General features: G+C 42.8%; 1 protein-coding gene across 5 annotated transcripts; it reads left to right on the top strand.

The window, feature by feature from the left end:
* Window positions 1-52: 52 nt before the first annotated feature.
* Window positions 53-21,315, top strand: abcg2a (ATP-binding cassette, sub-family G (WHITE), member 2a). 5 transcript variants are annotated; one of them, XM_023966085.2, is made up of 20 exons: window positions 53-83; window positions 4,561-4,645; window positions 6,346-6,414; window positions 6,495-6,625; window positions 11,113-11,172; window positions 12,499-12,613; window positions 12,865-13,017; window positions 13,485-13,642; window positions 13,798-13,900; window positions 13,977-14,025; window positions 14,105-14,203; window positions 16,249-16,377; window positions 16,591-16,736; window positions 16,820-16,902; window positions 17,433-17,522; window positions 19,581-19,705; window positions 19,795-19,949; window positions 20,598-20,687; window positions 20,768-20,844; window positions 20,923-21,315. In XM_023966085.2, the coding sequence occupies exons 3-20, from the start codon at window positions 6,361-6,363 to the stop codon at window positions 21,068-21,070; spliced, it is 1,965 nt and encodes a 654-aa protein (XP_023821853.1). In that variant the 5' UTR covers window positions 53-83; window positions 4,561-4,645; window positions 6,346-6,360; the 3' UTR covers window positions 21,071-21,315. The 5 variants fall into 5 exon arrangements, with proteins under 5 accessions (XP_023821853.1, XP_023821854.1, XP_023821852.1 ...); XM_023966086.2 differs by lacking the exon at window positions 53-83 and adding an exon at window positions 1,487-1,727 and having other exon boundaries at window positions 16,255-16,377; XM_023966084.2 differs by lacking the exon at window positions 53-83 and adding an exon at window positions 1,487-1,727.
* Window positions 21,316-23,324: the final 2,009 nt, after the last annotated feature.

Below are 23,324 nucleotides of genomic sequence, written 5' to 3'. Positions count from 1 at the left end.
GGCCCTCAGATGCCAGAGGCTAAATTTAGAAACCATTAGATGAGATCACACGACCAGGAGGCGACGCTGAAGAACAGAACGCGGTGAGTAGACGCAGATCTTCTTCTAAAGGAGCTGACCTTCACAGAACGGCACTGTGCGAGGAGCTGACATCTGTTTGACTGAAGATGGCAACGTTTGAGGAAGAGTGTAAATATTTACATTCCAACATGGCTTAACAGAATGTTTGGTTGTTCCTATTGAGTTTTATGGGGAACAGGATGTGATAAATTCAATGTATTTCAAAACCACCGAACATCTGAGGAATATTCTGACATCCCTAACAGCCTAATTTACAAAATAAGACAAATTTAAAATGATACTTTACAAATATTCATTATTTTGTTTATACTTTGCTTGAAAAGTTGTTATGAAAGTAAAATGTATTTCTTAGCACCCCTACCGTTGTGATGACAAATGTTGGTCAACTTTATTCTCGTGGGATTTTGAGCGTATTTGCTGTCATTATCCATCAGATAGTATTTTCAAATACAATGCATTCAATAAATAGTCATTTGGATTCAATGATCCTTTAGTTTAGCAGTTGGAACAAGTTTTCGATTCGGTTTTACTGTTCAGATTACTTTAACCAGCAGGGGGCGCTGCTGCAGCATAATGGAACATTTCTACCGAATAAAAATAAATAAAATAGTGTTATGTATTAGTTTTATTTCTGAAATTGAAAATGTTTGAAAAGGAAATAAAACAAAAACTGCATTTTGTTAATATTAGCTTTTATAGTAGATGGGATAAATAAAAACCAACATAAACCTTGAATTTTTGACAATGAAATAAAATTAACCAAAGTAAATTACTATTTCTTTTATTAATTTTTTGGCATAAGACATACAAAGACATGAACAAATATTCTGAAAATGATTTCACAATTTCCTTTTACAAAATTTTAATTTTTCTTAGATTATTAGGATTTATTTATTTAGTATTTTTGCATATTATCTTAATCCCTTTTTTAAATTATAAAGCAAACATGTCTTGATGCTGTCAATGAAAAAAACATTTAAAATAAATATTAAATGTTTTTCTGATGAAGGCTGTGTGTAGTTATAATCACTACTTTTGACAATTAGTTGAGAAATACTGAAAAAAAACAAATTTGCTCAAGAGGACAACAAAAAAGGAGGAAAAACAGAAAATGAGGAAGTTTGTTTTTTAGACTTATGTAATTTCTTAAAATGAATACATATTTTTTAATGCTTTCTGATTTTTGTAGATGTTATGGAGAAAAGTCTAAAGACAGGGAAAAAATGTTATTTATATGAATCTAAAATAGAATAAAACACGCTTTTGGTGGAATGTGACTTTAATTATTTAATTAATCATTTAGATGCAAATACTTAATAAAACGATGGTTCATTTTTTCTTTTTGGATCATCACATTTTTAAAATAGATTCCTATTATGAAAACAGAAGGCGCGCGGGAGCTCACGTGCCCTCCAGCGCCCCCTACCGGCGCCGGTGCCTCTGAACATGAAAGCGACCGGACGTCCTGACGCCGAGCTGCGGTTCGGTTCGTTACAGAGCCGGTTCGTCTCCGTGAGCGGGTCTGCCGCCGTCAGGTCGATGCGTCCGCGGATGTTCTGGAAGTTTCTGCCGTCTGTGGCTGCGGAGGAGTGCGCGTGCGCGAGCCAAACACAGTGAGAGATTCGCGCGAGTGGAAAAACCGTTGGGTAACGTTTTAACGTTCATGTTTCTGCGTCAGTTTTCAGCATTTACGTCACATTGATGGTTTCCTCACCCGGCTCTTTCTCTAGGCGGGAATGACACGGATGAGGAAAAGTGGTTCAGTTTTCCTCCACATTTCTGGATTTCTTCCTACATTTCTGACCATTTAGGCTCAATTATATCATTAAAATGAGAAAACCGTTTATATACAATTGTTTCTTTGAATTCATGTAACTGCAGTCTTTTTTTAGGTCTCAGGAATTACACGAAGTTTAAATTAAAAAAAGATGTTAATTATTTATTAAGATAAAACAGCAGTTGTGTTGATATAATGTGTAGTTGTACTAGAGGTCTGCAGCATTCTACAGGACAAAATCAAAACTATGGGGCTCAGAGACGAGGTCAATGGGGGCTTTACACAGGAATGATAAATAATACTAAAATGGAAGTACATTTTTAAAATGGATGATGTTATTTGTACTTTTTTCGTGCAACCAAGCACAAAAACTGATGTAAATGTCAGGTTAGACGTTGCCCACAAGCATTTTAGTTGCACCCAAGGCGGTGGTGTTGGTGGCATTCACCTGACGCTAACCTTTTCCTTTGGGTCCACGCGGCCAAGAAAAGAGTTGACACTGGTCACATGCATTTAGATAATTTAGTGCGAATAGTCACTTTCTTTAAAAAATAAAAGTACTACCTATGAAAGGAGTACAGCTGTCCTTCGTTTATCTCGGGAGTTACGTTCAAAACAAAACCTGTGACAAACAAAATCCACAAACTTTAATTTTCACGATATTTTAATTGTATTAAAGTTTCCGAGGAAAATGGTATTTTTAACTATTTTTCTGATGATGATGAAGACATATGAGAAAATAAAGCTTAAAAGTATTTTTTTATTAAAATTATTGCGAATTAGGAGCAGATAACAAAAAAACGACACTGGAAAAAGGTTTTAGCTGTTTTGTAGGTGCTTCAGATTCATCCACTTATAGACAAAAAGATCTGTGTACATCTTGGATTTCCTTGTCTGAGCTAGCATCTGGCTCAAAAGTGGACGACTGGACAGTTCAGATATTGCTCTGCATTTTTGTTGGACCGATAATGTTAAATAGGGGTTGTGAGAGGCTGTAAGCAGAAGAGTGTGTACACAGATGGATGTCGGGAAACAGGGCTGGGCTTACTCCGCATCAAATCAATTGAATTTCTGATTAATTCCTGCCGCTCTGCAGAAACTATGTCCTAGAAAACGACAAAGGTTTGTAGACTTTGGCTAAAAACGTCAAAATCTTTATTAAAAGACCACTAGTAACGGTTTGACAACAGATCGAAAGATGATTCGAGTGGAACTTGAGGCTGTGAGATTCCTCGCTACACACTTTCTACACTTTTCTAAGACAGACACCAACATTTTCACACTTTTGTTTATACTCTTAAAGTTCAAACATTCGTAAAAAAAAAATAAGTCCAGTATCTTTAAATGAAACTGAAGATTAGATGAGAATGTACTGTACAGGAGATTGATTGACGATGGTCAATAGCTTATCCTGGGACTGCTGTAAATTTCCTTCAAGTTCATTCAAGTCACATTGGGTGTTGCCTTCCATTGTCCATTATTTATTTTCGTATTTAAGATCAAATGGATGAAAAGTGTCGCCTAAACTCTTTGATCTGTCAGTTTGGTCTCAAACAGGAAGCCATCCAAAAGCAGTTCTCCTCGTCTCATCCACTGTAGAACACACTGCTGTCTTATGATAAACAATACGACTGGTTTGCGTTGGTGTCCAGAATCTGGGTTCCAACACCTTTAATAATCGCATCAGATCCCCAACAGAGTTCACTTCTGGCATTGGTACGTTTCCCATAAGCCCCGTCCCAGTTCTGACGTATATAGCTGTCTCACACAAGAAGACGTCCTCGTAATTTACTACAATAATCCCGCCCACTTTGGGGTCAGATTCTAAGGAAACCATTAGCTAGCTTTAACCGAGGCGTTTTGTGCAGAGCGGGACCGCATTATGGAAAACCATCAGTAGTCGTACCATAACCCAAAACGGAGCCATCGCAGATGCAAAACGAATGCAAAACATATTCAGGTACAATACAGAATGTGTCCTCAGGTGAAATGTTTGAGTGGTTCTGAAACCGGTTATGGATGCTTGACCTGAACTCTGTTGCAACAGACAGTAAAGCTCTCATAACTGACACGTAAAACCATGATAGAAACCAATACAAAATTAACGTTCCTGTGCCTAATTTATTAATTCAAACATAATCCTAAAGTCTAAAAGAAGAGTCACTATATAAACTTTTCTGGATGAACGGATAACCTTCTGTTTCTCCAAAGGGTAGTTCATTTACCTTAAATATTTTACTATTTGTTTATGCTCGTCCTTATTTTTCTAACTTATTTCCAAGTCCATTTTTGCATCGTTTGTTATTTCGTGTTCTAGACCTTTACTCAGATTCCTAGGTGTGGTTGTATGGATGACACTTTTTTAATAGAGGTGGACACCTTTAAAGCAGTTTGCTTTCGCCGTTGGGTCAGAGGGATGACGCCTGCGGCAGACGTCTACAGACGTCTAATGAGACGCAGAAAAGTCTTCCACAAATGTCCAGCATTTGTTGTGAAACAAATTTGGAAAATACAACAAAATGTCTCCTGGTGAATCCATCTACAGATGTGTTGTCAAAGGGCCGTAAAGTTCTGGAGATTACCAGGATAGTAAAAAACTTTACGGTGCTGTCGAGGTTTTACGAGGCGTCACCCTCAGCTGCTGCCCTCTGCTCTGATTATGACGTTGCCATAAAGCTGCTCTCTCACTGTATATCTAACAGGCTGTGCAGCAGCGGTTACACAGGCGGGGTTACGGCACAGTCGGGACCCGCTCGCTCAACTTTGGACGCTTCCTGACTCCGTCAGGTGAGAGATATTCTATACGCTCAAACGTTTACTTTCACAAATCCGAGCCTTCACTTTTGCCGTTTGACTTGTTCTTGATGTTTTGTGGTTCAGAAAAGGAAGTTGGGTTTTGGCTGAATTTGGGTTTGACTTGAGCGGCAGGAAAGCTGAGGATTCAAAGGGCAGATGTTACTGATATCGGCTCCAAACACACTGTACTCCTGTCAGATGGACACAGACGTTAAAACTCATCAGGAAACCTGCTTTTAAAGCTGAAAAACAATGAATAATAATCCACACAATTGTTAAACAGCTTTCAGCTCAAAGTATTTTAGAAAAATAACAAAACTGAAACAACTGAAAGCTGAAAAATGGGAATTAAAAAAATAAAAAAAGCTTTAAAACTCTGTGGAATGAATATTTGATTAAAAACCTGGAATCCTTTTAAAACGGACAGACTTTGGTTTTATTCTGAAAAGTCTGTGCTGAGGCTGTTTCATCTGTTCTGCTGCACTTTGGATGGAATTCTGCCTTTTAATGAATAACTTGGATGTTTGTCTGAAATGGCGTTGATGTTGTTAAGCTATGGACACTAATTGTGGCTTCAGGTTAATTTCTTCTGATGCTTTGAAAATATTTAATTGATAAAGCTTTGTTTTGATAGCTGGATTGGTCAGATTACTTTGATTATATGACAATAAAGTAAATGTAAATACTGTTACTGTCATTGAAAAATGTTGAATTTTTGGGCTATTATTGTAATTGGCTAATGTGTAAACAAGACCAGTTGACTTCTTTTTTACCTTCTACTTTTATAGAATCAACTTGGATGAATGAAACTTTGGGATCTCTAGTCTTTCACACTGGAGGAGCGTGGCTCTAGTCTTTCACACTGGGGGAGCGTGGCTCTAGTCTTTCACACTGGGGGAGCGTGGCTCTAGTCTTTCACACTGGGGGAGCGTGGCTGTAGATCCAGTTAGATTTGCTGGTTTTTGGTTATCTTTGGCATCCTAAAACAGGAAAAACATTTAGGTGCTTAAAATGTACTGTACTACTTTCAATTACTGCTTAACTTGCCCTCTTTGGTTCGTTTAAAAGTCCAGTTGCATTCACACTGTAATGAACCACACCAGAGTTCATCTGCAGGTGCAGAGTTTAGATGATCTTTAACTGTTACTAAACAAAGTAGAGCATCTAAGGGAAATAAAAGCTAGAGCTCTTTAATGTCTTGGCCAGTTAAAGCAGGTTAATGTTTCTGGGAAAGAACAGAGTCTAAATGTTTGCTGATGATGTTTAGTTTTTTTTAGAAGAGCCTGAAAATGTTTATACAGACTTTTCAGCATTGTTGACCGAAACTGACAATTTAAACATTTATAAAAACACGGATGAAGACTTTTCCCTCTCGCAGGTCAAATGTAATCGGAGTGGGGGAGCAGAATGATTGAAATATTCAGCACAAACCCTGAAAGAAGATCTTTCTAAATGTTCTTAAATTTTAATTCCTGTCATTAAATATCAATTCAGATGTGCACAGATTTGCACATATAAACCGTTGATGAAGACTATTTATGAATCCACTGTGCTCTGATGATGAAAACTTGCATAATTTATTAAAAAAACAATTTATTTACATTTTTTAAATTGATAAATTGTGCAAAAGATTATAAAAAAATGTAAAAAGACAGAATTTTGACAAATGTTTTTATTTGGAAATGTTACAGAGGCAAAGGTGAAAGATGGCGAGCCACGAGATGACAAACGTGGGGGCGAACGGCACCCCCAAACACAAGGTACTGGGGGGTCATTTATGTTCACAGGCAGCTTCACCAGGACAGGCCTGGGTTGTGAGTTCAATTCCTTCTTTCTGCAGTCTAAGGTGTCGCGGAATCAGCTGCACGGCGCCACCGTCAGCTTCCACAACATCCACTACAAAGTGAGGCTGGGAGGAGGCTGCCTGTGCTGGAAGAAAGGCCCCAGCAAAGACATCCTGATTGACCTGAAGTAAGTCAGAGTCGCCGCGTTCTCGCTTTCCACTCATGACGGGCCCAAGCTGGACACTCAATGGGAGGATTTTATTGTGAAGGGGGATGTTTTTCAGAGTAAAATTGTTTCTTTATATTTTCATTTTCATCTGAATGACGTTTCTGATGCGACTTAGAAACAAAGACAATTGTTAAAATGTGAGTTAAAAGCCGTCAGCCTGTAGGATGCAGCCTGGTTTCAGGATCTGCTCCTCTTCCTCCCGTCTCCTGCTGGGGGTCTTTGTGTTTGCTGCATGATAAACACAGCAGCTCACACACACATGACCATCACAGCGGCTCCGACCGATTCCTGAAATCTTTTGAAAACACTGAAAAAAATTAAAATTACACATTTTTTTCACAAAATGGGTTCATAAATTATTTTTAAATTTTTGAAATTATTCAGTTTTAGTTTAAAAATAGAAATTCTCACTTTATAGTTGTAAAAGTATACATTTTTAAGCTTTTTGCTTTTATTTTAAGATTTTTTTCTTTATAATATTGATTTGAACTCAGAAGATTGATTAATCAAATCCATAAAATGTTTTTCTTAAACACCCTTTTCATGTATTTTTCAGGCAGAAAGCAGCTTTTTTTCTACTCACATAAGAAAAAAATTACATAATATGAGATACTTTTTTCTTAATGTTAATATGTATAATATTATAATTTTTGTATTTTTAAAATATATTTTTAATAGAAAATCAAGAATCAAATCTTCATAGATATTTTTAGCTAAAAATCAGCTTTTTTTGTTAGTTTTATACATAAACATTCATAATTTCATTAATGAAAACTCCTCTTCAGTCGGGTTTACATCACTGCTTTTGTCCGACGGTCTTTTCATAAGCAAAGAACGTTGGAGGTTCTAACTGTTGGAGTCTACAGGCCTTCTGGGAGCTCACCTGAATGCAGTTTTTATGTTGGATATTATTTAGATCTTTATTTTAAGAAGAGAACTTCACATTTTGGTGTTACAACAAATACCATTTATTGATCTATTTGCCTTTTTTTTATTTACGCAGATATTTATCAAATCAATCTTTACTTAAAAAGTCAATCCATCAAATCCAAAAAGATTTTCTGTAAAAGATTTTTGCAGCTTTTTTGTTCTTTTCTTTATAAAAATTCGTCATTTGGTTGATGAATATTTCACCTCAGATCAGTTCAGGAGGACGAACGTGTTTTCGTAAACAAAGAACGTGGGAAGTTGGAAGGCATTCAGGGAGCTCAGCTACATTTTTGGTGTCATAAAAACAGATGGTCTTCACATTTCGTTGGTTGTTGTTTTTACTAATATGATGATATTTATTGAATTGATCTTTTCGTAGAACCTCAGTTCATCAGATTTATGAAGCGGTTTTGCTATAAACTCATTTTTTGATCATTTATTCTTCCAGAAAACAGATTTTCGTTGCTTTTTAATGTAAAAACTTCTTTTCTGGTTCATGAAAACGTCTCCTCGGTTTGGTTTGCATCCCTCCTCATGGAAGAGGCTCTTTTCGTAACCAAAGGTCTCAGGATGGAGGTTCTTGTTTCTGGAGTCCACGTGCCTTCAGGGGCCTCACCTGTGGGGCAAACGTGACCCAGGCAGGCGGCCCGGGCCGGACCGGACCGGCTGAAGGTGCAGGAAGGAAGCCCTGCAGGATGCAGAAGCTCGTTCCAGAGGACAATGAGGCCCAGCCTGAAGCAACAAACGGCAGGATGCCTTCAGGCCCCAGAGCTCCACGGCAGGAACAAACACTGAAGATGAAATCCTGGGAGCTGAAGAACGTTCCCAGCCTTCACGGTCAACCAAGACCCTCCTCCAAGGCTCAGTTTGACAGATAAACATTTAGTCTTTGTTTATCAGTAAGATCCAACCGCGGATGAACCTTTGATGGGGGGGGCTGCTGTCCCGCTCTGTCCTGCTGGTGGAGCACGTGTCTGTTATGTGATCTTTTATTCTGCGTTATCAAAGCTGGACGGGGTCCAAGGTTCCCGCTCTTCTCTTAAAGGACACTTTTATTATTTGGTGTTTGTGATGATTGACAGGCTGGAAGGCGGGGCCTCTGTTGTTCTGAGCTGAGGAGAGGTTTCAGGAGAAGGTGGAGAACGTCTGAATGAGTGAAAAGAGGAATCCGATCGATCAGAATCAGCAGAAACGTTGATGTTTCCATGACGGAGTCCGGAGGTTCTGCGATGTCATCCTTTCAGAAACGGTTGGGGAGTTCCTCCTTGGGGGGTTTCACAGTGAAACCTTGTTCTCTGCAGGAAACGTCCCGGCTGAACGGCCTGCTTCGTCTTTCTAGCTGGAGCTCAGATCGGGGTTAAAAAGGTCCGTCAGCCGCTGCTCCACAGCAGTTTCACTTCCTCAGAATTCAGCCAGAAACCGCTCTTTCACACAGATGCAGAAGCAGAGCCGCTGAGTCACTGTTTGCCAAATCCTTCTGCTTACTGAACGATTACTCTGCACTTTTTTCCTTGAGAGCGACATCCTCACATGTGTGAAAGATTATGAATGAGGGTCTATCATTCCAGAAACAGAAGGTCTCTCTTTTGTCCCAACAGTCCGGGGAAGATGACTTTGCTTCTGGAGGTTTGAGTGGATAATTCATGGAAACTGTTGTTGGTTTTTTAGGCTTCAGCCATTCTTATGGGGGGGGTTGTCTAGGTCCGTGGAGGGTCATAGAGAGGAGCGGTGGCATCTAAAGGTGAAGCAGGTGTGTCTAGCAGTTCTGTTGAGGCTCGTACGACCACCTCAAGGGTCGTCATTAAAATGGAACGTACCTTTATCGTGCATGTGGTCAGTGTATCATGACGTATTCATGAGCCTCTGACCGGACTGAGTGACCCCTCCCCTCTGGCGTTTCAAACAGGAAGTACCCATAGACTTCTGTAGAGAAATGAACAGCTGTTCTCAGTCATTCTGATACGTTTATTAACATCGTTTTGATGATCCTCAATTTTTTATCATATTTTTTCTGTAGTTTAGTTATAAACTGACCAATCAGATGCCTCAATAAAAGTAGGAGGAGCTTGTTGGCCCGACGCCCAACATTCAGAACACTTGGTGGAACTTGTGTATGTATCTTTCAAGTGGTAGGGGTGGGGCTTTCCAACAAGCTCACTCCTGATTAGCCAGAGTTGTTGCCACAGAAACACTGACTCAACACTGACTCTGGCTCCAACATGGCGGCGTCCGTATCAGGAAAACAGTTGGCGGCTGAATTGACCTGATTTGGTTGGAGCCGAAAGTGAACCATTTTTTTATGGCTGACGTCACACTCGAATGAAATCAAGAGAATCCGCCCATGACCTTGATATTTGGTGCAGACCACCTGCCTGACCTGAACAGGTGTGTCCATTTCTTACCCACAACCAACCAGGACAGACGTAGGGTTGTTGACATTTTCAGTTTTTGGAAATATTGGATTAATCCGCTCTGAACTCCAACCTAAAGTCTTCATTTCTACCAAAACATCTAGATATTTCTGGCCACCATCTTTTAAATTTAAGCTAACAATGTTGGTTTAAATTCCACAATAACTGATATTAGTGTAAATCCAATAGTAAATCCAGGAAAAATTCAGATTAATTTACGTCTTTTATCCTGCAGCTAATCATGAACTTTCTCAGCCTAATGAGACGTTGAAGTTCCCTCAAAGTTCAGACCCTCTGAGCAGAGGAGGACCTTCAACCACTAAAGGTGGAAAGTTCACTTCACTCACCTGGAGTTTGGCTTTCAGCTCTGAGTGTCGGGAACATCTCGGTTAGAATGAGTTTAGCAGCTGTGAGAGGCTACAGGGTTTATCTTTTTATAGTCTCACATGCTCTTTGGCTTCACGTGCACCTCGCCATGGTGACATAAGGACATGTGTAATGAGCAGCGTTACAAAACCTTCAGCCGCTGAAAACCAGCAGCAGAAACACAAACGGGAAAAACAGCAGGAGGCCATTGTTTGTGTGTCCTTCCTCTGTGTGCTGATGAAGAGGTGTGATGTTGGGTCACAGCGTGACCTGTGTTTGGTAACGTTCTGAAACGTTATGAAAGCGGTCAAAGGGCGCCGCGCTGGCGTGCCAGCAGGGCTGCGCTGTGTGTTTTACAGTGCGGGCGTGTTGTCAGGGTGTAAATGTGTGTTTATGTCCTCGCCTCACCGCCTATTGTTATCAGACTTGCTTTTACCGTTTTATGTAACAACTTTATGCAAAAAATGAATTTGAGATTAAGGGAAAAAACTAAAGTTTTGGGGGGGAAAGTTAAGATAAAAAGTGAAATTCCTAATTCGAATTTATCATTTTATTGATTAAATGCTTTTATTTTGAAAGAAAAAATTCATTTCTTTTGAAATGGTCTCTAAAAATGACATCCAGTCCTTTATAGAACTAGGATTGTCCCTACAGAAGCATCAGTGACCCTGTTAGCAAACATTAAACACGTTCTATGTGTACGTTGAGTTTTTTAATATATTTTCCTCCATTTCTCAGTGGGATGATGAAGCCGGGTCTGAACGCCATCATGGGAGCAACAGGAAGCGGAAAATCCTCGTGAGTTAGCCTCACTTCCCCCTTTTTTAAGCATAATTTTGCCTTTAGGATGAAATGTTGTCCCTGTTTCTATTCTTATTGTTGCATCGTAACACAAAGGTTGGTAATGACAAAGAGATGAAATCTCCTAACGGAGTGTTTGTCGATGGCTCTAGTAGAATGGATCGCTTTAATTACTCCGGTGGGGAGTCGACCACGTCCGCTTACGGCTCAACCCTTTAACACTGGTGCTTTGTTGACGCTATTTGAATTACCATAGCTCCTCAAGCATTTACGCAATTAACGTAATTCCAAAGGATTCTGACGCTAAAGCTGTTTTATCGCACCAATATGCCTCCGTTCACGACTGCAAAGGGTTGCAAATCATCAAAAAGCTGTTTTTCTGTGAATCCATTGGAGGTACGTTGATTGTGTAACCAGTCAGAGTTCTGGTATGTGAAAGGCTAAGCCTTATTTCCTGTCATCCACGACATATAAGGCATAAGAGGTTAAAGGCCGTGTCACACAGTCAGTATGTACATTTTCTCATATCACACGGATAACTGGTCATACGTGAAAAAGTGAGAAAAGTTGTGGTCTTGACATGAAAGTTTCACTCATGTACCAGGAATGAACCACGTTAAAACCACGGAAGTACCAACAAACCACGCAAAGAACACAAATCCACGTAGAACATGAACCGTGTGCGATTATTGTGCTGTTTATATGCAATTCCTTAGTGACATGTGCGTCGCATACGCCATAATTTATACTGATGTATAAAAGTTATCCATCAGTGGTTCATGCGTGAGAAATCCGAAGGACATGCGTGGAACAGACGTGGAAAGACACAACGTTGCATCTGGCAGCAATCGCGCATAATTGCATAAGATTTACATAATAATCGCATAAACTGTGTAATTCTCAACAGAACAAAAAGTACGGCTCAAAACCGAATTCACATATCGACAGACATCTGCACACATCGAGGAATGACGAACGCAAGAAACACTTACGGATTATGGAAGTCATGAATGAATGATTGTAACACTGAAGGAACCAACATTTTCAGTCTGTAAATTAAAATCAACGGATTGTTAGAAAATCCTGAAGGTTCATGCAATAATGGTTGGCTACAATTAAGCAAAAGATCATCTGCAAACTAAGAACACAACTGTTTAATTAAAAAAAAAAAAACGGGGGGTCCTAATACGAAGCCCTGAGGCACTAATCCAACCGCAGCTGGTCCATAAAGTGATGTAAGGATGTAAAGGGTGAAATCGGTTTGCCCTACAGTCCTGTGGTTCCCCTCCAGCCTGGCCTCATGACAGATCTGCTCTCCTTTAGGTTTCTGGACATTTTGGCGGCTAGAAAAGACCCCTCAGGTCTGTCAGGAGAAGTCCTGATCGACGGGGCTCCTCAGCCCCCCAACTTCAAGTGTCTGTCTGGATATGTGGTGCAGGTGAGTACAGCGAGCAGGAAGCCTGAGGGGAAGCGGGCAGCCCGCTGCGTTTCTGATGAGGGGCGTTTCCTGGACGGGAAAAGAGCCTGAAACAACAAGACTTCTGCCTCTGAAGCAAAGTCTGTTTTAGTCCCGGTTTCATAACACGGCGGTCACGAGTCCCGGCAGCCGTCTCTAAACCAATTTAGATAATGACATTAAGCAAAAAAGATCCGCCAGAATCCAGATTCCATTTGACATCTTGTTGGCAGGACGACGTGGTGATGGGGACGCTGACGGTCCGGGAAAACCTGCGCTTCTCGGCGGCGCTGCGTCTGCCGTCCTCCGTCAAAGACAAGGAGAAGGACAAGATGGTGGACAGAGTGATCCAGGAGTTGGGCCTGGGCCGAGTGGCCGACTCCAAGGTGGGTTGGGGGGGGGGGGGGGGGGGGAGAGAACCTAAAGACCTCAAATGTTTTCTTTCATTCATGATGTCGCTTGAAAATAAAGACCACATATTTTGAGAACAGCAACTTTTTTACTTTGATAAATGTTCTGTTAGAAGCCCGCCACAGTTTATTGACAATGATGTGAAAAAGGGAAAAAATGAACAAAGAAGAACTAACAGAGAGTTTTCAGATGAGCAGCTTTAACCATTTTAATAGAAAAAAGTCCAGAAAAAAAGCAAGAAGGGATTCGCCTCATAGTCATAAGAACTTAGGATTAGCTACAAAGATGAGTTGTAGAAAAGTAGATTTTTGGATAAATTCCAATAAAATGTCAAAAGGAAAACTGAAGAATTCATACAGAAAGAATTGAATAATCCTAAATAACCTCCCACATAACTTGAAGAAACAGGAATAATGAGATGCTTGGGACACGTTTTGTGCAGGTGGGCACTCAGCTGATCCGCGGCATCTCCGGAGGCGAGAGGAAGAGGACCAACATCGGCATGGAGCTGATCATCGACCCGCCCGTGCTCTTCCTGGACGAGCCCACGACGGGCCTGGATGCCAGCACCGCCAACTCCGTGCTGCTGCTGCTCAAGAGGTGAGCTCCCTGCAACGCGTCCAACCGACCCTCCTTTGGTTCGGGTTCAAAAGCCGATTCTCACGGATCCATGTCGTCCTCTGGGGCTGAATCTGAATCCACTTCTGAAAATCTCATGAAAAACGGCTTTTTGAAAATGTTGTCTGTGCGTGAAGGATGGGCAACAACGGACGCAACATCATCCTGTCCATCCATCAGCCGCGCTACTCCATCTACCGGCTCTTCGACAGCCTGACTCTGCTGGTCAACGGCAAACAGGTGGGCGCAGAAGCTCCGCGTGACGCTGCCGGGCAGGAAGGTCGTCCCGCCTCACTCTGTTGTTTTTATCGTCCAGGTGTATCACGGCCCAGCTCGCAGCGCCCTGGACTACTTCTCAGACATGGGTAAGAACTGCAACCGGACCTTCAATCCATTACATCAATAGGGAGGGCTAAAGCTCCGTTTGGAAACTCTGTTTCCCAGGATTCACCTGTGAGGCCCACAACAATCCTGCTGACTTTTTCCTGGATGTCATCAACGGAGACTCCACCGCCGTTGCCCTTAACAACGCCGACTCAGAAGGTGTGTGGACCACAAACCAGTTTGAAAATGAAAGCCGAGAGCAGCGTTGTCTGTCCTGCAGGCACCGCCTACATGCCCCTCCCTCTGCCCCCGCCAGCCTGGTCACATGACAAATTCATATTTAAAAAAATAAACTTTTTTTTAGCTTTCCTGCTGGTTTTATCTCCATAGCAACCATAATGTTTTTGGTCGTCTGGGTGTGACGAACAGGTCTATGTCATTTTTAAAAAGAATCTACAAAAGTAAACTTTTGGATTTCCTTGGCAACAGAGGTTTTTTTTGTTAACCACGCCCACATTCCCATAGTAGTCATATAGTTTTGTTCAGCTTGAGGCAGGAAATCCTGTATTACATTTTCACAATATTCTGGTAAAAAATGTGCGAGCAGCAGAGGATGGCGAGCTTCTGGAGCTCGCCAGGCTACCGCCGTCTCTATATCCAACGTTCCCAATGATGCTGGCAGAGTTATGAGGTGATCGACTGACATCCTCAGGAGCAGTTTAAAGGTGTTGCCCTCTTCCTCAGGTCAAAACTTGGGTTGTGGATGCAGACTTAAGCTGGCGACCTGTGTGTGAAGTTTCATGAAGATCACTTAAACAAGCCCCCCCCCCATGTTGTGGTTGTTCAGCACATCCCCTCAGGGGTCGTCACAGCCAATCAGCTGCCACTGATTCACACGGGTGGTTTGGCAGAGATTTTTACGCCGGATGCCCTTCCCTGTATTTTGTCTGGGCTGGGGACCGGCACAAGGAGACCCAGACTAAGGCCCCCTTGTGGCTACAAAGCACTAAGCAACCACAATGGATGAATTTCAACACCACCACTACCCCCCACCCCCTGGGAGTTAAACCCTGGTTTCCCAAAAAATGTGGAAATCGACAAAGTCTCCACTTTGCCACAAAACGGCTGCCCAGCTGTGGGTCCTGTGACCATCCCATAATAGTTTCAAAACTTTTTTGAATCTTCTAATCCGTTTGTTCCCTTTGGAGGTCATGGGGTTGCTGGAGCCTATCCCGGCCCCTTCTGGGCGTTGGCAGGGGACATCCTGGACAGGTCGCCAGTCTGTCGCAACTCCCCCCCCCCCCCTTTACGGGTGTTTTGGTTTCATTAGTGGATCAGGGGCCTGCTTACTATGTCCAGTACCCGGGGGGGGGGGGGGGGGGGGGGGGCACATTTGGGTGAGTTGTTGGTTATGTGTCGACATTTGCAGAAACAATCTGGTCCTCGAAGTCCAGACAAAAAAAAGTCTTGAAGAGAATTAATCTAACTTAAAACATTTGTTCTTGATGCTTCGGCTGTGAAATTCAGCCTCGCCGTGTCTCAGTGGACTGTGGGGGGGTCCACCCAGCCGTCCGGCAGGACCCCCCCACCGTGGAGCTTCGGGTCCACCTCCTGGTTTGGTCTCCACCGCTGCCTGCCGGGTTTCAGTTTTCAGGAACAGCCTCGGTTCACCCAGAAGCCGTTCAAGTCCTGGCATGAGGCTCTGCCGCTGCAGCGTGGGGGGGCTGCCGGCTCATACCTTCGGTCACACGTTCCAACTTGTGGATGTGGTTTGAGGAGAGGTGTGGGAGGGGTTGATAAACCTTTTTGAGCTGATTCATTAAAAAAACGCCGAACAGCGAACATCTGAGCTCTGCTTCGATCAGGTTCCTGTTTTCCTTCTCAACAGTTTTTAGCGCCGCAACTCAAACTCTCTCAGACATTTTAGGAAGATCCTTTAACTCAAAACTGGAACATTTGGAAAAATACTTCAGCTGGCTCACGAAGGACTACAACCCAGACCACGCCCACTTCCTTTGATCTTCCTGGTGGATGTTTGGGGAGAACGTTGTGTGTTATTTCCATGCAGGTTTGTTTTTAATAACATAGTCAAGAGTCTTTGGCCACACCCTAAAAAAACACCTCTTGGTTTCTATAATTGACCTCTACCGCGTCTTTCTTTCTGCCCGCTCTGGGGGCATTTTGAGCTGTTTGGACCGCCTGCTGTTGGGTTTGAGGGGTTCCACCGTTTACAATGAAACTTCAAGACCTTTCCTTTTGTCCAGATCCTGATCCAGATCCAGATCTCCGCCGTGATCCAGATTCAGTGTCGATGTCCAGAAAAGGGATTGAGGACAAACTGGTGGAGGAGTACAGGAGCAGCCAGCACTACAGACAGACCAAAGCAGAACTGGGTCAGTTCAGAACCAGAACCTGGAGCCTCAGTCAGAGAGTCTCTGAGGCATTTTTGTTAGTTTGCTTTTTAAATAGTCCCTCCTCTTAATGATGAATTCATAGAGTTTGACTTCAGTTGACTAAGCAGCGTCCGTCTTTTCAGCCATCTTCTATTGTTTTCTATCTCTGACATCTGGAAAAACCTCAATCTTCTCCTTTTCTTTCCTCCTCAGACAGGATAGTCCAGGGTAAGCAGGGGATGACTGTCTCCCGCTCCAGAACCATCACCTACAACACCGGCTTCCTGACGCAGTTCAAATGGGTTCTGAAGAGGACGTTCCGCAACCTGGCACTCAACCCTCAGACCTCGGTCGCTCAGGTGAGAAGCAGCTTTGGGTTTGGAGGCGGCGTCTTCAGATCCAACAGAAACCAGAGCCAGACGTCTCACCTCTTCCTGTTCAGGTGGCAGTGACGCTCTTTCTCGCCCTGATCGTTGGAGCTCTCTTCTTCGACGTCAAAGAAGATCAGAGTGGAATCCAGAACCGGTACCTGCCTGCGTCGTCACAAGACGTATTTGCTTAACCTTTGATGTTGCTGTGAAGTAAATACAGTGCAGCCATTGGTCAGCTATGGCCGTTAAGGAAATGATTGACAGCTGATTGATTCAACAGTACTAGAGCCACATCCCAGACTCTACAAGCTTCAGGTTGTTTTACAAAACCACAACATTTGTACAGCAGTGTGTGCGACCTGTGTGGTGAAAAGACACACAAAGCACGGCGGAGGAGGGTTAATGATGGGGGTTGCTTAACAGCTGCAGCATCTTCAGGTATTTTAGAGTCAACTCTGAGGCAGTAAAAGCTGCAGGTTTTTATTTGATGGTCAGCTAAATGTGACATAATGAACAGAAGTTTGCATTAATTGATCCTAAAACCCTAAGAGGACACCGTAGTTTTCAGTCCATCTGACCTCAGAGCGCTGTGGTGAACTTTCTGTTTCCGTTTCCTCTTTTGGCACAGAGGCTGATGCTCAGTGTTGTGGATCATGTGACTCAGTGAGTGATTGTGTTTTTCAGGGCCGGAGCGTTGTTCTTCATCGTGACAAACCAGTGCTTCAGCTCGCTGTCGGCCGCTGAGCTCTTCATCACAGAGAGGAAGCTCTTCACGTGGGTTTCACACAAACACACAGTGGAGGTGTTACAGTCTCCCATGGCTTTATCGCAGTTCAACTTTTACAATCTCCCAGTTTCACTGCATTTTCTTTTCTTCCGTTTTGCATACTTGTGTTTTTTACAGTGCATTGTGTTCTGCATCCTGATTGGCTGTGCCGTGTCTCCTCCACAGAATGCGTTCAGTTTTCCAAATCGACATAAATCTTTGATCGCGATCAGATCTTTTCCTCCATTCTATAAATTTGGACTTATTTTTCTACGAGGGTTTGAAGTTTGAGAGTTTAAACAAGAGAGGAAGGTGTAGAAAGTCGGGAGTAATCTGTAGTTATTGTAAAAGTATAAGTACTTTGTGGGTTTCGTCTTTAGCGGTTACTTTGAAGTCTTGGGATAAATGAGGGATCGCTGTACTGACGGAAATCTGTTGGACCCGGAGACTGACGGTGAATAAATACCAGAGACGCCACAATACTCGGTTTAAAAGTTAAACGTATGTAACACCATCGACCCAATTGGACTGAGTGTTGCGTCTCTACTGCATACCAGCATGTTTACATTAAAAAGCTGCTCTGACACATTTCATATATTTAATATTCTATGACATCACAGCAGACTCAGTGTAAGCTTTTCTTCAATAGCTGAGTTTCCATTGACTATGAAGTTGCACAAATCGGATTGCGATTATAAATTTGCCTAATGGAAACATGACAATTTTGAAAAAGCTTTATCGAAAAAATGTTTTTTTTGCTTGTTGGAGATTTTTTGAGGCGTATTGAAATTGACATATTTGACAAAACTGCAATGGAAACGATTCTTTTGACTTAAATGAGTCATGTGACCAAAAACCGGATGGCGATTGTTGCATCCACAGATCCTCAGGAAAATCACCAACCAACATTTCCCATAATGCCTTCATCCGTAGCCCCTCCCACGTGTATGGAGCTCGCCGCTCCACGGCCTGAAGAAGACGCTGACGTCTCCTTTGATGGATGATGATGAGCGCTAGTGCTGTGGCAGAAATGCGAATGTATCTGCTGTCAATCAAAGTATTTCAATCGCCATGTTTCTGAACGACTCATCGCCTGAGTCGATTTGTGTTTATTCACATAATTAGGATTGAATGGAAACAGCATAATTACAAAAATTGTGTTTTATCGACATTTCTAGAATTTCGACAAAGCTTTGCACTTATGTGTGATGGAAACGCAGCTACTGTCACCTGCCTATTAGCTCATTTAAAAAAAGAAATGTTGTGTTTTTGTGTTGTGAAACACAAACGACACATCAAGCTGGAACCAAACAGGGACCCAAAATCACAGTTTGAACCAAATAATGAGGAAAGTGAATCGTTGCATTCCTGTAGAAATGCATTTCAATCAGGTCAAAGTTCATCATTAGGTTGGGGAAATATCAATCCCCCTTTGATCGTCTAAAACTCAAACCAACAGGCTGATATCAACCACTGCTTCACTGGATTCTAGGCATTATGGGGACGTTTTATTTTAAATTTACATCCCCACCATGTGAAGATTATCCCTTTTCTTTGAAAACAGTTTGGTGAAACTGCAGCAGGTAAGAAAAGGTCAATAATGTTTTGGCAGACACGTTTTCAGGCGTTGTGGGGACAACCAATGAAAGTCCTGCATCATGTCAAAACAGCGTTCCAGTTGTTTGTTCCACTTCAGGCATTTAGCTTCCATGAACAACAGGATGAGATAAAGTGGTGAAATAAAACAAATAAAAATGCTATTATATCCCAAAATGATTGACATTTCCTTACACAATGGAAACAACACAAAAACACACTCGCCGTGTGTAGTGTCTACATTGCTCAACAGTGCCCCCTGCTGGAGAGGTCTTAAACATAACAGATTTGTTGTTTTATGGTTTTAATTGTTTATTTTGATACTTACAACAATCCTCCTCATGAAAGTACTTTACTGTGATCCAGAGAACCATGATTGGTTCTGTGAACATCCTTTAAAGGGGATTGTCTGTGTGTTTTTCTGTTGTTCACACTTTTACCAATAAAGTTTTCTTGTTTTGTGTCTGCAGCCATGAATACATCAGCGGTTATTACAGAGTTTCCGTCTACTTCCTGTCCAAGATCCTATCGGACATCCTGGTGATGAGGACCATCCCCGCCATCGTCTTCAGCTGCGTCGCCTACTTCATGATCGGTGTGTGGAGCATGCTACCTTAGACGGAACGCCACGCCGCCGCCGTCTTAGCGAGCGTAAACTTTGTTCTCCTGACGCTCCGTCTGCAGGCCTGAAGCCCACAGCCGAGGCCTTCTTCACCTTCTTGTTCTCCGTCGCCATGGTCGCCTACACGGCCACGGCCATGGCCATGGCCATCTCCGCTGACCAGACCGTGGTGGCCATCGCCAACATCTTCATGACCATCGCCTGCGTCTTCATGATGGTGACAACGCAGCGACACACACACCAGCACGCAAGCAGAGGTTGAGGTCCAGAGATGTTCTAGCTTAGAGAATGAAGGATTCAAAGACCGAACCTGTGGATCAGCTGCAAAACCAGTTCAGGAAGAACGAGGAACCAGCTCAGACTGTTGATGGTTCAGCTCTTCCTTTGTGAGGAACAGCAGCAGATGAACGGACCAGAACCGTTCTTCTCTGGATTCCACAACACTAGAGACTTAAAGTGGAACCACAGGGTTCTATTGGTAGATGTTCCTTCAGGAATGTTGGAGTTTGGTTCAAAACCATTTAACCATCTGTTGATATAGTTTACTCTAGTTTACACTTAAGTTTAGTTTAGTTAAGTTTAGTTAAGTTTAGCTTGGTTTGGTTAGTTTTGTTTAGTTCAGTTCATTTTAGTTTGGTTTAGTTTATTTTGGCTTGGTTAGTTTGGGTTTGGTTTAGTTCGGTTCATTTTAGTTTGGTTTGGTTTGGTTTGGTATAGTTTGGTTTTGGAACAAACCAGCTGAGAACAGGAGGGGCTAACGGCGTCGGTTGTGTTTGTTGGTGCGGGTCTCCATGGTGTCAGTCGTTTGGATACTCAGCGGGACGTCTTGGTGTCTTCACGGTGTTCTGACCCGTTTTCTCTGCAGATCTTTGCGGGTCTGCTGGTGAACCTCCCCTCCATCGCCAGCTGGCTGGCCTGGTTGAAGTACCTCAGCATTCCCAGATATGGCTACAGCGTACGTAAACACAGCACTGCACTGCGGTCCGCGTGGACGGCGACCGGCTAACAACCGTCTGTCTGTCTGCGTGCCTTCAGGCTCTGCAGGGGAACGAGTTCACCGGACTCAACTTCTGTCAGGGCTTGAACAGCTCCATCACTCCTCCGGGACTCGCGTAAGAAACACAAAAACACACAATTGGAACACAAAGCTCCTGATCTGTGAGAAACCATGTGACCTTCTTTGTCTGCAGCTGCACGGGGGAGGAGTTTCTGGACCAGCAGGGGGTGCTGCACGACTCCTGGGGGCTCTGGCAGAACCACCTGGCTCTGGGCGTCATGACCCTCGTCTTCCTCGCCATTGCTTACCTTAAACTGCGCTTCATCCGGAAGTTCACTTAGCTCCTCCTCCTGGTCTGAGAAGCAACAGTTTTGCTTCCTGTCGTCTTGATCGATAAAGTTGGATTTGTTTACAGTTTGTTGTTGAGGTAAACAGAACCGACATTGATTGTTTTTTTCACTCCTTATGAACACTGTAACCTGAAACTGTATTCTGATTTTTGCACTTTAACCATAAAACCAAAGAAAAGCAGCATCATTTTGTATTTATAAATTTGTACAAAATAAAACTGAATTTACTTTGTGAACGTTTCTTTACTGCACTATTATTGTTGGGAAAAAATTCTTTAGGGAAGGATTGTTCTCCATCAATGAAATAACTTTCTTTTCTCACATCATTCATCAAAAATAAATGTGACGATGATGAAAAAAACTTAAGATGGGGGGACACACACTCCTGCATGTGAGGCACACACACGCACTTCTGCAGGTGAGGCACCCACACTCCTGCATGTAAGGCACACACGCCTGCATCTGAGGCATACACACTCCTTCATGTGAGGCACACACACACACTCATGCATGTGAGGCACACACACACACTCCTGCATGTGAGGCATACACACTCTTGCAAGTGAGGCACACACACTCCTGCATGTAAGGCAGACACACACTCCTGCAGGTGAGGCACCCACACTCATGCATGTGAGGCACACACACACACTCCTGCATGTGAGGCACACACACGCCTGCATGTAAGGCACACACACACACTCCTGCAGGTGAGGCACCCACACTCATGCATGTGAGGCACACACACTCCTGCATGTAAGGCACACACACACTCCTGCATGTGAGGCACCCACACACACTCCTGCAGGTGAGGCACCCACACTCCTGCATGTAAGGCACACACACACTCCTGCATGTGAGGCACACACTCCTGCATGTAAGGCACACACACACTCCTGCAGGTGAGGCACCCACACTCATGCATGTGAGGCACACACACACACTCCTGCATGTGAGGCACACACACGCCTGCATGTAAGGCACACACACACACTCCTGCAGGTGAGGCACCCACACTCCTGCATGTAAGGCACACACACACTCCTGCATGTGAGGCACACACTCCTGCATGTGAGATACACACTCCTGCATGTGAGGCACACACACTCCTGCATGTGAGGCACACACACTCCTGCATGTGAGGCACACACACTCCTGCATGCAGCGGTGCAGTAGGTGTGTTTGCAGACGCTGCTCCCCCCTCTGTAAACAGTGACGTTAAGAAATCCTCTGTAATGTGATCCAGGTGAGGAGCTGCTTTGTGTTGCTGCAGTGAGTAAATCTGTGGGTGGGAGGTGAGAGAGCAGCTGCTGCTTTAGCTTTTTGTTTGCCTTTGAGCAACACATCGACCCTATCTGTCTTCTAGCCTCAGGTTCAAGTTAGCCCAACGTTTTTACACTAATCATTAAAGGAGCATCAATACTTGAAGTTGGTTTTGATCAATAATGATTCAAAGAACACTTTGGACAGTGAAATAACAGATGAAATAGGAATTAAAATGTTTAAAAGAGCAAATTATGGAGGAAAATGTTGAGCGGCACAAATACTTTTTTTATCATACTTTTTTGATTCATTCACTACATGTTTATCATTTTTTTCCTCTTTCCAGTTTGAAAGCAACCATAGAAATGATGTTTCTAAAACATGAAGCTGCAAATGTGGAAGTATTTTTCCTTCAGGCTTCTGTCGTTGGAAACGCTCCTGATGACAGAGTTTCCTCTTATCGGATAAAGTCGACAATTGACTTTTCTCAAAAATAATTTAAAGGGTCATGAACAAGCACGACCTCTAGTGTGGAACACTGGTATTGCAGCTCAAACTCAAACCCTTGGCTAACTGGTTTCCTCTTGTTTTTCCCTATAAAAGTATCATCTACAGGATTTTTGAAGTATTTATGTTGTCATTACAAAAAACCCAATTTTACAGTAGTCCATGCTGGGAACCAAATTTTTAGCCGGTAGGAGAAGCTTCTACTTTTACAGGCAGGAAAACGTCTGATAGGATGGCTGCTCCGGAGATTTTCACATTCCTCATTGTTATCACCCGGAGGGGAATCGCACATACCGTTAAAATGATACACATCCTTAGTGTTACATATAGTTAAAATCTTACATATAGAATTCAACTACATGTAACACTAACGATACTTTATTGTTAGTGTTACATATCGTTAAAATGATGCACACTGGGAAAGTGTCACATATTGTTTAAGTTTTTCTCATCATTAAACTCTTGCACACTGTTT

The sequence above is a fragment of the Oryzias latipes genome, chromosome 18 (assembly GCF_053564925.1).
Source record: "Oryzias latipes strain Hd-rR chromosome 18, Olatipes_Hd-rR_3.1".
NCBI classification, from domain to species: Eukaryota; Metazoa; Chordata; class Actinopteri; order Beloniformes; family Adrianichthyidae; genus Oryzias; species Oryzias latipes.
The sequence above is the reverse complement of the archived record's forward strand: the minus strand, read 5'-3'. Positions and strand labels throughout refer to the sequence as shown.